Source organism: Alosa pseudoharengus, unplaced genomic scaffold (genome assembly GCF_046254945.1).
Source record: "Alosa pseudoharengus isolate Yale_2024_CS ecotype anadromous, Long Island Sound unplaced genomic scaffold, YU_APseudo_1.1 YU_APseudo_1.1_scf_12, whole genome shotgun sequence".
In the NCBI taxonomy this organism is placed as follows: domain Eukaryota; kingdom Metazoa; phylum Chordata; class Actinopteri; order Clupeiformes; family Clupeidae; genus Alosa; species Alosa pseudoharengus.
In genome coordinates, this window is record NW_027468587.1 from 30,399,021 (window position 1) to 30,415,193 (window position 16,173).

Here is a 16,173-nt window from a genome sequence, read left to right on the forward strand (position 1 = left end):
TTTGTATGAGATTAAATACCTTGGCTCTTTATTATCCTTTAGACTGAGACGTACGTTTTTCTTTGCAAACGTACCCACCATCTTTAGGGGGTCGTGCTATCGGCAGGCCCTTTCCCTTGCTCCGTGCATTGTTCTCCCTGATGGCCCATTTCCCCTGTCGGCGCTCTGGCCTTCAGCTGAGGCTCCCTGCCTATTCAGCACAATCTCCGGACCGAAATCGGACACCGCTGTCACCGGAGAGCCTCCCCTATAAACATACTCCCCACACGCACGGACGTACCCTCCCAGCCAGGGCCGCCACTTCAGCCAGCTCAGGTTCAAAAGTTGAATCTCCAGGCGCTCCCTCTCTCTTTCTTTCGTTCTCTCTCTCACTCTTTTTCCTTCTTCCCCCTTTTCTCCCCTACATTCACTACGGACAGACTGGAGTTTGGGAGTGTTGGTGTTTGGCCTGTCGACCCCCCCCCCCCCCCATGCCCTTAGCAGAGAGTGGGTGGTGCTGGGGGGGTGGGGGTGGAGGCCGGGTGGGTGGTGCTGGAGGGGTGGAGGCCGGGTGTTGAAAAGGGACTCTGTGTGAAGCGAAATGAACTGGGGAGGGAGCCATGTTGGGCCAGCACGCTCCGCAGAGGAATCCAATACAAGGCCGGGCCTAAATGAGACAATTTTATATGCTGCGCTGGCCGAGGGCCCAGTGCGGGTGATATGTGGGTCCCATGGAGCGCCTACAGAGTGGGGCTTTCATTTAGCAGAGTGACCCAAATAGTAATTCACAACTCTTTAATATTTTTATGGCCAACATTGGACACTCTCTTTAAAAAAATGAAATTCAGCTACAGGACTTGCTGTCGAGAGAATGTGCGCAGAAAGCTCCATTTCTGTGGTTGTGTGTATGTGTGTGTGTTTTTGTCACGCGTGTGTGGATGGCGATTTTATTTTCCAGGAAATATTAAGAGCTCTTGAAATGTAAACATCGTAAAAGGTGACACTGGCTCATTATGTTTTGATATATATATATATATTTTTTTTAAAAGATTAATTCAGGCATTTCAGACCTTCAGGTTTATGTGTGTAATACATGCTACTTCAGTGATTATTTGTTGAAGCGTTTTAGTATTCTTAAAGAATGATCTTGAAGCAAAAGCCAAAGTAATCACATAGGTGAATAGAAAAAAATAGTGGCAGTCAATGTAATTCACACCATATAGAAGCTTAGGTCGTCTAGCTGGCAGTCAATGTATTTAACAGGCTGTAGGCACTCACACACACACAGTGGGTTAAAAGTCTGTTTACCTAAGGTAAAGGCTGGTTAGCCTGGCTCAAACATTGACATTATACATTATCATTCCTCACTGCGCTGTATTATTTCTCATGTAAGTGTTCACGGCATTGTTAGTCACTGTGGTGGTGGGTGAAAGCACCTGCTGACTCAGTGCATGGTGCTATAGTGCATTCATACCCACTCACTCTCCTCCTGTTCTCTCCTCAGTTTTCAGTGGCCAGGGCAAAGCCGCGGGAGTGAAGGAGGTGAGCCTGCGGTCCAGAGGGAAGGAGACCCCCCAGGGGAGGGACAGGAGCCAGAGGGAGCAACGCTCCGACCACGGCACCCCGGCTCGCGCCTCCACCACCCACAACCTGAGGCCTAGCCGGGCGGTGCAGGAGCGGCCACTGCAGGTCTGCCCTCCACCACCCTCCACCTCACTCTGCTCAACCACCACCCTCCACCTCACACTCTGCTCAACCACCACCCTCCACCTCACACTCTGCTCAACCACCACCCTCCACCTCACACTCTGCTCAACCACCACCCTCCACCTCACACTCTGCTCAACCACCACCCTCCACCCTCCACCTCACACTCTGCTCAAGTCTCTGAGAATATCTTACACATTTGTCACTTATTTCTAAAGGCAGCAGGGTCATGCAGTGATTGTTTGCCTATGGTGTATGTGTATGTGTGTGTGTGTGTGCACTGTGCAATGATTTCCAGTGAACTCAGTTGGACTACGTGCTGTATCATAGGTTAAGTGAAAGCCCTTGCTTAATGATTAAATGCAATCCAAAGAACTATTAGTCAGAACAGGTCCTTTTTCTTTTCCTTTGAATGCATACACTGAGCTAGCTGATTTCAGTCATTAGTCAAACCTCACTAAAGAGATGGAGAAGCCGCTGGTCTCACTTCAGGCACACTGGCACTGAGTCAAGGAAAAAGATAAAAACCCTTTATTGAAGTTGGGGCATATCAACAGTAAAAATGGCAACCGGTTCAAACCGCTTTCTGGGTCTTCGTCAGGGTGTGGTCTGGGGTCTAATCTCCTTGATTGGCAAACTGGATTAAAGCACTCACTGCTAATGAGTAGGCTACATGCACCCTATGTGAACACAACGTAATGGGAAGCATTGTTTTATGTGTGCAGACCGTGGAGTGTACAGTAGGCTACATGTCCGGCGGCGTTAAGCTCAGCTCTGCATACTGCGCCATAAACAGAGGTGCCAAAACAACTCCAGCCAGAGAGTAGTAAAGTAAGGAATGAATAAATGCCCATTTGATGGGCAAATGAAACCACAATCACGGCGGGCACCGTGAAAACTACTGGCCCCCGTTGCCAGTTTAGTCAGAAACGGTTCATCAATCAGTGAGAGACTCGAGCACTTATGAGATTCAGAGCAAACGTTACGTGGCTTGTTTAGGTTCTCCCTGACAGAACTCTATGTCAATATAAATCCATTCACTGTTTGGAAACAGAGCAGAGCTTTGGTCCAGGAAAAAAACAACTAGGCTACATTAATAACATCTTGTTACACAAAATCAAAACCTTCGACTGATAACATAAATCAGACATGAATATAACATAAAGCTTGCCATTTTAAATCCACTTAAACATCAGGGTGAATTTGACCTATTTGGCAGCTGCGCAGCACCCCGCGACTGTGATTTACAAGGGGCATGGAAAACTGGTTATAACGGGAGCCCATGCTGAAGCTTAAGGCTTTGCGATTTTCGGCCATTGCGTCGGTGTTGCGGAGGCTCTGTGCTGCGCTGAGCCCGAAGTTTCCTGTCCTTGTGCCAGCGCTTCCTATGGACTGCAGAGCTGCAGATGGTTCACTTTAGCCTTCCCACCATCCTGCAGCAGGGCTATAGCAACACATGATGTCATCTGCCTCCCGGTGGCCAGATCCTCCCCTCCCACCCCCCAACCACCCCACTGACTCACGTGTGCACAAAAAACAGTTCAGAACAATAGGACCGTATGTGCATAGAGACATGCAGTCTGGCTTTAAAGCTACACCTTGGTATGTGTGTGTCAGTGTTTCTGTGCTGAATGTAAGCGTGGATCTTTGAGCCGGTGTGTATTAAGCACAGCGCAGGCAAAACCGCCGCCCCTCCCCCACTCTCCCTTGCTCTCTCTCTCTCTGTCTCTCTCTGTCTCTCCCTTGCTCTCTCCCTCGCTCGCTCGCTGGCTCACACACATTTCTAGGCCGAACAATCGCTTTACATGGCTGAGCTCACGTGCCCGCTGTCTCTGCAGAGCTGAGCAGTGCTGGTGAGCCCCCTAGTGGTGACTGCGGAGCCTGCTGGAGATTAGTTACACAGTGGACCCACTGACCCCGTTTCAGACATGCATGCTAATACTTACAGGCTGGCTTTGCTTGAGTGCATATGAAAGGTGTTTTGGAATGATACGTTGGTTATACTGCTTGTTAGCTTGTTTCATGGCCTGAATTACAACCTAGAGAGGTTAAATCACTCCAGCTAGAAGGGTGATATCACACAATAATAAATAGTATAGATAGTGCACTAGAAATAAATTGACTAGAGAGGCTAGAAAAGTTTACTTCAGTTAAAAAGGTTGTATCATAAAATAATAAATAAAATAGGAAATAAATGTACTAATTATATCTGGATATGATCTAGCAGGCAGTAACCAACTTTACCTTCTTCATATGCTTCCAGGTTTGGAATTATAATGCTCATTTGTGTTTCTGGTCTCCAAAGGTTTCTAGAATGAATGGAGCATTGCGGGAATCTTCCACCAGCACGCGGAAGGCAAAACATCCCCTCCCCCCGCCTCCGCCGCCACCACCGCCGACCAAAGCTGTGAAGTACCCCAAGGGCCACGTCACCTACACCAAAGCGAGGTTGCTCAAGGAGGCCAAGCTCAACCCGGGCGCCCGCACCAGCCATTCGGCCACCTCACGCACCAACAGCCACAGCAACACCAGCCAGCCCCCCCACAAACCCAACTCAGGAAAAGCCAGACAGAGCAGCCAGGTCAAGACCGTCCGAGCGGCGCTACCCCCCAAGGCCGATGGCTGCTCGCGGCTCAATGGCAGGAGCAGCGGCAGAGGCGAGGCAGCCGGGGAGACACGCCAGATGCCGCGTCAGCCACCGCCGCGGCGTAACGGACTCAGGCAGTCAAAGAGACAGCTGGAGGCGGCCGGGGGAGGCACTAGCCCGGCCAGGAACAGTCCGGAGGTGGGCATCAAAAAGGTCAAAGTGCAGGTGGTGTCTCCGGAGACAAGCTGCAAGAAGGATGACGCTGTTCCAGCCGAGCCACGCGTGCCGGAGAAGGTTGCCGCGGAGACAGCCGCAGAGACGGCATCGGCCGTGCCCAGCAACGGCGACGCGTCGGCGGCGGGCAGCCAGCAGACGGCGGCCTCCCAGAGGCCCAAGCGGGTGTCGGCCGGGCGGCTGATGTTTACCCGCCAGGCTCAGCCCAGGCCACCGCCTCCGCCACTGCCACCCTTCCAGCCGCCGCAGCCCAAAACTGCCCCGACGCCACCAGCACTGCCGCCGCCCGCCGAGCCCCCGAAACCGGCCGAGCCCAAAGCGGCCCGCGAGAGGGAGCGGGGCAAGCGAGGCGCTGGCACGGGCACCGGGACAGGGGCGGACGCAGGGGCGGGCACTGGGACGGGGACGGGGGCGGACGCAGGGCCGGGGCAAGGGCCGTTCGAAGGCGTGACGGATGTGCCGGTGTTCGAGCCGTCGGCGCAGGAGTTCCAGGACCCGCTGGCGTTTGTGGCGCGCGTGCGGGAGCGGGCTGAGCCGTTCGGACTGTGCCGGATGGTGCCGCCCCCCTGCTGGCGGCCCGAGTGCAAGCTAAAGGACGAGATGCGCTTCGTCACGCAGGTGCAGCACGTGCACAAGCTTGGACGCCGCTGGGGCCCCAACGTCCAGCGGCTGGCCTGCATACGCAAACACCTCCGCACACAGGCCATCTCCCTGGACGAGCCCCCACTCATCGGTATGTGGCCAACTCTCTCTCTCATTGAATAACAAATGTTGGAGTTAATAGTAGTAATATGGTATGGCATGGTACTATGGTGTTGGTGTAATATGGTTAATGGAAACTTGAGCATTGCACCTTGGACTGGGCAATGTGATGCATATTCCACCAAACAATCTCAATCAATACTGCAAAACCTGTTGAACTTTGTGTGAAAATGTACAGTATCTGTATGGGGGTGTACATGTGTGATTATTTAGACAGTATTGGAATGTATGGATGCAAGTATGAGGCTCTTTAGGTAAAAATGGAATATTGTGTGAAAGGTTTTGTTGTTTCTGTTGTGTCTTAATGCACCTGGGGCAGGCAGCTCAGTAATCACACTGAGACATTTGAAATGCTGGATGACTGAGAAAACATACTGTAATACTTTACCCTCCAGACATTCAACAGTCATTAGAGCTTCAGCTAATAATGATAGACATGATCGTGTTCAAACTTGTCATTATATGACACATTGATTTAGAACAGTGGTGTTGCTGTCTTGCAGTTTGAGTGTGTGTGTCTTGCTGTAAGTGCTTGTCAAGATGGTGGAGGAGAGTGTGTTTGTGTTGCTTGAGAGAGTGACCAGCTAAATCAGGATTACGCCGAGTCGGCTGCCTTTGATGAGATTACGCAGGGATAGAAGCTGTCGCCCTGCCAGCGTATCTCCTCCACTCTCCTCTCCTCTTGCTAGAGCCTGGCCTCCTGTGTGTCCTCCACACACACACGCATACACACACACACACACACACTCACACATACACACACACGCAAACACACCACACACACACACACACTCACACACACATACACCCTGTCCCACACACACCCTGGCTGAAGTGGGGAGGGTTGAGAGCCACGGCAGGCTAGCTTGCCAGCTCTGGTCCGGCGGGCACCAGGCGTCTTGAGAGCCGCGAGCAAGATGAAAGGGCGCCGCCCGCGTCAGGCTGTGCCCACGCTGGCATCGTGACGGGCCGCCGAGAAAGCCTGTGACAAATGGGGAATGTCGGGGTGTGGGCAGTGGCCGCAGGGGGGAGGGGATGAAAGTGGAGCTAAAGAGATTTTCAGTGTGTGTGTGTGTGTGTGTGTGTGTGTGTGGGGGAGAGAGAGAGATGAGCGAGAAAGTGAGAAAAAGAGTGAAATAGAGAGGGAGAGGATTAACCATCCCCTACAGTTTCAACAACAACAACAACAGTAGTTAATCACACACACAAGTAAACATCCCATGTTTATATTTAAGCTCTGTACCTCCTCTCATTTCTGTGCATTTGTGTGTGTGTGTGTGTGTGTGTGTGTGTAGGGGGCTGCGAACTGGACCTTGCTCGCTTCTTCCAGCTCATCAACGACATGGGCGGCATGCAGCAGGTGAGCGACCTGAAGAAGTGGAGCCGCCTGGCCGACCTGCTGGGCATCCCCAAGTCGGCGCAGGACCGCCTGGCCAAGCTGCAGGAGGCCTACTGCCAGTACCTGCTCTCCTACGACTCGCTGCCCGCTGCCGAGCGCGCCCGCCTGGAGCGCGAGGTCCTCGCCGACAAGGAGCAGCTCGAGAGGCACAAGGGGCCCCTGGAGGGCCAGGCTGACCACTCCCAGCAGGCCCTGCTGCTGCTGCCGCGCAGCGAGCCCAAGAACGGCCTGCTCAACGGCGTGCTGCACCCGAACGGCGCGCACCACCACCACCAGGGCAGGCTGAGGGAGCTGCAGCTGGACACGGGCGGGAAGGCCGGCGGCGCCAGCGGCACCAGCAACGGCAGCACTAGCCGGCGGAGGACGGCGTCACAGGAGAAGAGAGCAGGAGGAGGAGGAGGAGGAGGAGGAGGAGGTGAAGAGGAGGAGACAGAGCAACAGGGTGGTGTACTGAGTGACCAACATAAGTGCGTCTACAGGGTATGTGCACTCGTAAACAATGGAATAGAGGAATCCTTTTAATGCCAAAATAACAAGAAGCCTTTAAATGCCCTTGAAAGAAAAGGAAAAAAAAACATGAGTGACATGAGACAACATACATACTACACATACATACTATACCATGCACAACAATAAACAAAAAACAACAACAATGCAGCAATGCAGCAATCAGATATGAAGAGACAAAAGGGTGCATTAAAAATGACTGATTGCTGAAGAGCACTTAACACATAGTTGGCAGCCGGAGGGTAAATGCACTGGACTGGTCAGTGGGGATGGGTGGGCTCATGGCCAGTCTGCACTGCCCTGCTGACTGGGGATAGAGAGAGTAAGCTGGAGATGGAGGTGGTGCAGGGTGCCACCAGTCTTGCTGAGACAAGTCTGTCTCCAGGGCATATTTTCTCATGGGATTATTGCCCAGGGCAGTCAGGAACACACACACACACACACACAGACACACACACACACACACACACACACACACACACACCACACATACACACCACACACACACACACACCACACACAGGATTAAGTTGATATGTCTTCACTGCACTGGAAATAAGTTGAGATGAAAGCATTAGCAAATTAGCCTGATGCCTGATAGCACCTCAAATAAGTCCTGTTAGTTGAATACAAAATCACTATTTTCTATGTATTCATTTTTGTAAACTGTTTTTTTTTCTCTCAGGGGAAATCCATGTCCCTCACAACATTCTTCAGGACAGCAAGGAACACCATGAACATGTGCTTCAGCAAGGAACCTGACGCAGCGGAGGTAGAGGTCAGTAAGTGATCAGCCACGCTTGGAGCGCCCCTGATGGATCATTAACCTCCTCTGTCTTTTCACTCCGTCTGGGATGTACTCAGAGGGATTGCACGTCATTCTTAATCTCTGTGTGTGTGTGTGTGTGTGTGTGTGTGTGTGTGTGTGTGTGTGTGTGTGTGTGTAGGAGGAGTACTGGAGGATCGTGGAGGAAAGGGAAAGCCATGTTGCGGTGCATTGTGGGAGGATTGACACTAAGACACATGGGAGCGGCTTCCCTATGGGCAAGTCTGAGCCATTTTCAAAGTAAGTGCACAGTTCAAAGTCCTTTCATAAACCTCGCATGACGCAAAAATGTCACTAACGACTACCAACCACTAGAAAACTAGTGCCATTTAAATGACAACAAAGCTTTTAACGAAGCTGCCTTATATTCTCTCTGTCTGTAATGCTAGTCCTTATAGTTCTCCTCTGTGTATTATCAGTCTGGTAATATGCAGTTCAAGACCTTAGATCCCTTTGGAAATGAGAATGAAATGAGATGCAGAGTTACTGAAATTAGGACAGCATACTGCTACACATAGTAATCTTTTTTACTGTCTGCGTCTGACCAATGCTGCGTGTTCTAACTTCAGGCATGGATGGAACCTCACTGTCCTTCCCAATAACTCAGGATCCATCTTACGTCACCTCGGTGCTGTGTCTGGTAGGTGCTCGCATCGCGTGCCATACACGGCCTCACGACAGATAACGGAGTTCCATGTCCACTTTACAGACTGTAGTGCGGCTCACTGAAAGCCTTGTGTTTCCCTTGCTGTGCAGGAGTGACCATCCCCTGGTTGAACATTGGCATGGTTTTTTCTACCTCATGCTGGTCTCGGGACCAGAACCGCCTTCCGTACATAGATTACCTACACACTGGTGCTGACTGTATTTGGTGAGTGCAGAATGTTCTTTGGATCTATATTTTATGCCATTTGTACCCCCCTCTTAGTCTAGTTGCATTTTCTTGAACCCAGAAATGTTGAGTACCCTAAAGTTTTATTGCAGAAATGTCATATATAGGTCTAGTGGATGGAATTCAACTTGGTTCCTAAAAGTTGCTCTTTGGGTAATTTGTATAATTAGCATAATAAGATAATTAAGACACTACAGGTGAATAGGGTAAAAATGTTACCTAGCTATCACCATGAAACTTTCCCAGTTGATTACTTATGTTAAGATGAGAAATAAATGTATTGCATGTTTTTTCTATTTTAATGTTTAAATATGTAAATTAGGCCCTATCTCATTAAATATGCGCTCATTTGCTTACAAACAAAATCAGATTGTATGATAAAGCTAGGCTCAACATTCTGGGTTGACTATTGGGCCTATGGGGGATGCAACTATATGTCAGATATGCATATGCCTCTTCATCAAGAATCTATTTAGATTCTTAAATGGTTACTGTGCAACTTGTAGATCATGTAATAATTTACCCCTCTGCTTGATATAACTCTCACTTCTGAAGGTCTGTCTAGATAGACAGGCTGTAAGACCTTAGAAAAAGCACTGACAACCTATATAGGCCATCTGAGTAACTGAAAGCTGCAGACACAGTGATGGGCCCCCCCACTAGGTTCTGACCCCCAGTGCTGTCGGCAGGTACTGTATTCCCGCTGAGGAGAAGACGAAACTTGACAAAGTAGTTCACACACTGCTGCAGGCCAATGGGACTCCGGGACTGGAGATGCTGGAGAAAGGCATCATGGTGAGTGAGCGTGAACGCCAGCACAGCACAGCACAGCACAGCACAGCAACGCCCCTCTTTGACCTACCTGATACTCTCTCTACTCTCACGTAACACTGGACTCATAATGACAATGTGTTAGATTAAAGCAGGTAGATGGTTATATGGTAGTGTGGTATAGAGGTATAGTTGCATTGCCAAATTTATGCATATTCTATACAGATATCTATTCAAATTTCTCTCTATCGACAGCAGGGATTAGACACTGTGGCCCCTGTGGAGAGCTGAGAATCAGTGTGACCCCCCCCCCCCCCCCGTGTGTGTGCGTGTTTGTGTGTGCGTGCACACGTGTGTACGTGTGTGTACCTGTTGCTTTAGATCTCCCCCGAGGTGCTGTGTCGAGAGGGCATCCGAGTACACCGCACGGTCCAGAAGAGCGGCCAGTTCATGATCTGCTTCCCAGGGACGTTCGTGGCCAAGGTGTGCTGTGGGTACAGTGTGTCGGAGACGGTGCACTTTGCCACTGCCCAGTGGATGACCATGGGCCATGAGGCTGCTAAGGTAAGCCGAGAGGGTCAAGAAGCACACCACTGATTTTGCCAAAGGAAAAGGGTTATTCGGAGACACACTCATTGAGACATAACCATTAAAAGCAAAAAAGTGAAAGTAAATACAGTATATGCCTATGCTTGTCAAATTATACAAGCGAGGCTCCTGTTCAAACAAAAGATGACTGGACAAGGTGTTGGAGTACCTTATCTCATTCTCTTCCTCTGTTTGTCTTTCTGTCACTCTTTCTGGCACCAGTACTACAAAGCTAAAAGATTAATTTCTTTTATGAGAAGTGCAGTCACTCAGAAAAGCAAACAAATGAACACAAAAAAGTACTTAGTCATGTTCCATGTAACACTAGTACTCTATAATTCAAATAAATATTGCATTGGTCTCTCTCTCTCTCTCTCTCTCTCTCTCTCTCTCTCTCTCTCTCTCTCTCTCTCTGTTCCCTCTCTCTTTCTGCCGTTCACATTCATTTCTCTCGTTTGTACAGGAACTGAAGCGTCGTCGGATGGAGGAGCCGTTTTCCACGGAGAGGCTTCTTTACAAGATGGGCATGTTTGAGTCCAGACGGGAGAACAAACTTTTGCAGAGTACAATCTCCTCACTTCTCAGAGATCTCAGGTATAAACATGCATTAGGAGGACATAAACACAAACGACCTTTAAGGAGATAAATGTAAACCAACATAAATTCCAAAGACACCTATACCATTCATCATAACCTCATACTGCTACCGAATTACACAGCCACAACACAAGGCTAAACACACCTGTGCCTTGCTCCTCTACAGGGACACAGAGATTAGCCAACGGCAGGATCTGTTCAAGGCCGGGCTGCGTTCGTCGGCGCGCTACCGGACGCTGGACAGCAGCCAGCCCCCCACGGAGGGCCGGAAGAAGCCGAGCGCGCGGTTGGCCGAGGACACCTCAGACCGGCGCTGCCAGACCTGCCAGCACCTGTGCTACCTGTCCATGGTGGGTGCCAGACAACATGGCCTCTGCATGCCACACAGCCCTAGTGTAACAAATGACCACAGGGAGCACGCTCTGTGAGATGCTTAGTTGGAGGCTGCAGCACAGTAGACGGCGGACAGTTGTAAAATCATAAGGTTGACTAATAGCAGTGTGAATGCAGTTCGAATAGTTGTATGATTTTGTGAGATCTGTAGTGAGAGATTGTTGTGAAGTATGTAATCCACAGCACTGACATAAATAAGTTCACAAATTGTGTTTCGTGTAACAAATCAGTTTGATTGATTTGCAACAGTGCAAGCGCTCATTACTCTCTGAAGTTTTAAACCTCTTTGAGATTTATTTCAATATGAGAAGTTTGCTTGCAAGGTAATAAGGCTTATTCAGTGATACACTTATTATGCATTAATTGAAAATGACAGGAGGCCTCCGAGGCCATTGCAGATCTGTCTACTAATGCAGTTTTATGCCATGTTAGCAGTTTGTTTCAGTGCTAACTCTCCTTGCATACTGGAGACGGTCCTAGCTTGTGAAGTGTTATGTGTTTGGGTGGATTCCAGTGCAAAAGCAGTGCCTTCGTCAGTCACCTTAAGGGAATATCCCATCATAAGTCGAGGAATGACAATTCCACGGTTTGGGTGGATCCTTGGGGTTGCCTTTTAATTTCACGGTTAAAAGCTGGACACACTGTAAGTAGACATGTGTTTTGCTGCTTACCCTATCAATATCCAGTGGAAATATGATAATAAAAGAATAATAATACAATTTATTTATATAGCACTTTTTAACCACAAGTGCTTTGCAGACAAACAAGCAAAACAAACAGTAGCAAACTTAAATTATAATAAATAAAAGGGTCAACTAACAGGGTAAAAAATAGAGAAAATAAAGAATGTGAGGACAAACTGAAGGTTGTACTGTATACCTGATAACATATATGATTTATGTTATCATAACTTGGTAATCCAATTTTCCGCATCTCTTTGTAGACAGCCAGTCCTTTGAGAGAGTGTGGCTCATGTTGTTGGCCTTTGGGCCGTGTGGTTTCCTCAGGTGGTCCAGGAGAGCGATAACGTGGTGTTCTGTCTGGAGTGCACGCTGCATCTGGTCCAGAAGCGACGCTCCTCCAGGGGTCTGAAGATGATGTACCGCTACGACGAGGTAAGAAGGGCTCACGGGCCAGCACCCCTCAGCAGAGTTCAGTCTGCTCCTCTCAGTGGTACGTTACAGCCGGACTAAACCGGGTCTGCAATTAAAGAGCTCCGTTCGCTGAGACTATTTTTCCGAATGTATATGCCGCTATCATGTCTGATGTAGCCAGTACCACTGATGATCGTTGGAAGCTGATTCTTGCAGCAGACTACCCTGTAAATCCGGAGGTCTCGCGAAAGCACAATTTGAATGGTCTCTGCAAGACACTCTGGCAATGAGTAATAATGCATGTTACTTTTACACCTTGCATCGCGAGGAACCAATCACATCGGTGTATCTGATATAGGCGGGCCATGAGGCGAGCTAAACAGATGACGACAGCGCTGCAACTAATCAGTCAGTAACATTAGTCGTAGTGTTATCCAATTGCGTCGAAGTCCAGAATCAGTCAGTAAACATTGGTTGTAGTGTGATCCAATTGCATGCAGTGAGATTTTTAAATACATGCTTGGTGTTGCAAGCCAGTTGGGCCATTTTCATCATTCGTGGCCAGACCCTTAATCTTTCTAGATTACCAGGGTATGGATTTTCCAGGCTAGCAGCAGACGCTTTGTGAACAGAATGTGCCTGGTGTTGCCTGCCTTAGTTACTATTAGTGTGCTTACTATTGGCAACTATAAATGTGAAAGGTCTTAGTTTGAACTGCAGTGTAGCACTTAACCAGGAGTGAAGGCTTTTTATGCAGGTGCTCAACTGCAGCCCCAGCCTGCTAGCCTGACATCTGTTTCACTGATGTGAAACATGTCATGTGTCTGACATTAGTAATGCAATTAGTATTGGTGTTTTGGGGTATTTAGGGCATTTTGAGGGTGTTTTGGGGTGTTTAGGGCATACTTATTTTGATTGGTGTGTACCAAAGGCCTCTGAGCAGAACACTCTAGAATCTTTGGTATGTACTCTACATGTTCAACCTGTTGAACCAACACGTTGAACCTGTTTGTGTGGATGTGATGTGTCTACGTCTGTGTGTGTAATCTGTGGTGTGTTTGGATGTGTATAATGTGTAATGTATGTTGCCATGTGTGTGTGTGTGTGTGTGTGACAGGAGCAGATGAACAGCCTGCTGAGCCGCGTGAGTGGGAGGGTGCAGGAGAGGAGCAGCGAGAGGAGGAGGGCGGAGCCCCAGGCCCAGGCCCCGCCTCCGTGCCCAACACCAGCACAGCGCAGCCCCCGAGCTGCCAGGAGCTCCACCCAGACCCCGAAACACACCGCCAGCCCTCAGATGTGACCCCCTACACACACACACACACACACACACACACACACACACACACACACACACACACACACGCACACACACCCAGCTCAATCACCTGATACACTCCACCTTTCAACTTTCTGAAAAACAATCCCCCACTCTTACACACCAACCCTCAGCATTAACACACACATACACACAAATACCTTCCCAACAGAGATGGAGGACCTCTTCCCTGAAAGCACGAAAAATCTTTTTGCACTAGTCCTGAGGTCAACTGTTTCTCTTTTTTATCGTTATTTTATATGAGTTTGTTGTTTTTTTTAGATCTGAGTATTTTCTGGTTGTTTTAGCATTACGTTGAATATAGATCTATACGTAAATACCAATATATCTATCGAATTACCTTCTGTTTTGTGCTCAAATGGTGCTGTAGTTTCACTCTCTTCCACACTAGGCCTGCCTGCTCTCCTCCTCTAGACGCCCCCTGCAGGTCACCCCCCGCAGTGAAAAAAAAAGAAATCAGCCAGGAAGTGCAGACTGAGGTTACTACAAAGAAGTCACACAGCAGTTTTAAATATAAGCTATTTTGTAAATCAGAAAGTCAAATTATTATAATAAAAGAGACACCTTCCCGCTGGCCCCAAAGTCAGCAAAATTAGAAAATGCCGTGAAAACGTTTCAGACCTATGAATAAGGTTTCTAAGAAATGAAGCCATTAATTTTAAGCTTTATTATAAATACTAGGATACTACTTTATTTCAGTTGTAAGAAATAATAACCCCAACCCCCACAACCCCCCCCCCCTTGACATTATGTCATGCAAATTAGATTTTACCAAAAAAAAAAACAAATAAAACCCACACAGATGCTAAAATTACCCTTGTTACACTTGTGCTAAGCCAATACCTTATCTTTTTGTGCTCTAAACTCAAGCTGAGGGAGAGCATGGTGGGTGGTTCGAGGCGAATCGACGGTGAAGACGAAGGGTATTAGCCTTACTCACCCTTTTGGAACCTTCACCTGCCTCGGCGAGCCCTCCACAGGGTCACGCTTGTAACATATATAAATAAGTGCTGCTTAAATCATCAAGTATGGCATAGTGGTGGTCCCTAGTTTTTTAGCTTTAATTTTATAATAAAAAGGGAAATGTTAAAATAATAATAATAATAATAATAATAAATAATTATAACAATAATAATAATAATATAGGTACAGTAGTAGCTCCTGTTGTTGCACTGGCACCCGATTCTTTAATCCCAACTTTATCGTTGCTTCCCTAAAAATGACTGAACTGTATTAGAGATAATCAAACACAGAGTTTAGTGTTTTCCAGAGTTGTGGTTGTCTAGTTTTTGTTTGTTTTTTAAGGCCTTACAGTGTTTTATGATGTTTTTTTTTTTTACAGTAAACCTTGCTTGTCTTACATTTTATTTATAAGCACTGAATTTTCCGCTCTCCTATCAAAAGTTATGTTATTACAGTTTTTTCACTTTGCAGGTTTGTACTTCTAAGTTTGAATAAATAAACTATTCCACTGTCAATCCTTCAAATCTCAAATGTCTGTGCTATTCTAACATGTCCTTATACAGTAATTTATACAGTAATTGTTGTTTATTTATTATGAGGCAATACAGTCCCGTGTATTTTTTTTATGTATTATCTGTGGGCTCATACTAAGCTAAGACTCTCAGGTTCACAGACTAGTACTGTATACTCCCATGCAAAATAAGCTTGGATAAACGCATTTCTTTTTCAGGACAGAGTCAGTTCAACAGTGTCCAAAGGCACAGCTGCACCACTATGAAGCACTACTCTTGGCTTGACACCATTAAACTCGGAGGACAACGTGCATGTGCACTTCAGTGAGGTGCTACCCATGCGGTTGGACCACTTCCTCTACTACTGTCCATGAGCGCAGCAGAGTAGCGGATGAAGCCGCTCTCACCTCCCACCAGATGTGCGATGAGGACGTGACCGTGGAGTTGGGCGCATCTCAACGCAGACACAGTGCAGAGTAGTTCTGTTCAGGGGAGCTGAAACGGTGTTCCATGAACCGTTGGACGTGAGCGGAGCACTGGTGTGCAGCGTGGAGGAGAGAGCAGCCAGCGATGCGGAACACACACACAGCCAGCTTCTTACCACACACACACACACACACACACACACACACACACTTCTTCACCTTCTTGCTCCCCTGCGTGGTGCAATCATACGTTTCCCCTGATGGGCTGCTGTGATTGGCTGCGATCACTCTTCTCCCAGTGTGCAGTCCTGACAGCTTGTGTGCAGACATATGGCCAACAATGTCAAGGGCTGTTTAGGCTGCAGCGCGTCTGCATGTTAGTATTCATGTCTTAGCGGAAACCTTTGGAGGAGAGGGATGTGAGCACAAGCATGCTGGAGGCATAGTTCTAGCACTGCGTATCTTTCTGTGTGTGTGTGTATGTTTGTATGTTTGTGTGTGTGTGTATGTATGTATGTATGAATGTATGTGTGTGTATGGGGGGGTGAACAGCAATAGCAAATCAAAACAAAGTCTGCAGCAATGACTTCACAAAGACTTT

The 16,173-nt window shown here is 48.1% G+C and overlaps 1 protein-coding gene across 2 annotated transcripts in view; it reads left to right on the forward strand.

Annotated features, from left to right (window-relative positions):
- Positions 1–15,150, forward strand: part of jarid2a (jumonji and AT-rich interaction domain containing 2a) — a 38,757-nt gene extending 23,607 nt beyond the window's left edge. For both annotated transcript variants that reach the window (XM_076280772.1, XM_076280773.1), the window contains exons 6-18: positions 1,484–1,668; positions 3,992–5,240; positions 6,565–7,148; positions 7,861–7,953; positions 8,123–8,241; positions 8,571–8,641; positions 8,758–8,872; positions 9,583–9,688; positions 10,046–10,228; positions 10,716–10,846; positions 11,016–11,199; positions 12,250–12,357; positions 13,454–15,150. In XM_076280772.1, coding sequence (XP_076136887.1) covers positions 1,484–1,668; positions 3,992–5,240; positions 6,565–7,148; positions 7,861–7,953; positions 8,123–8,241; positions 8,571–8,641; positions 8,758–8,872; positions 9,583–9,688; positions 10,046–10,228; positions 10,716–10,846; positions 11,016–11,199; positions 12,250–12,357; positions 13,454–13,636 — 3,311 coding nt within the window. In that variant the 3' untranslated portion in view covers positions 13,637–15,150. The remainder of the gene's footprint in view (positions 1–1,483; positions 1,669–3,991; positions 5,241–6,564; positions 7,149–7,860; positions 7,954–8,122; positions 8,242–8,570; positions 8,642–8,757; positions 8,873–9,582; positions 9,689–10,045; positions 10,229–10,715; positions 10,847–11,015; positions 11,200–12,249; positions 12,358–13,453) is intronic.
- The last annotated feature ends 1,023 nt before the right edge of the window (positions 15,151–16,173 follow it).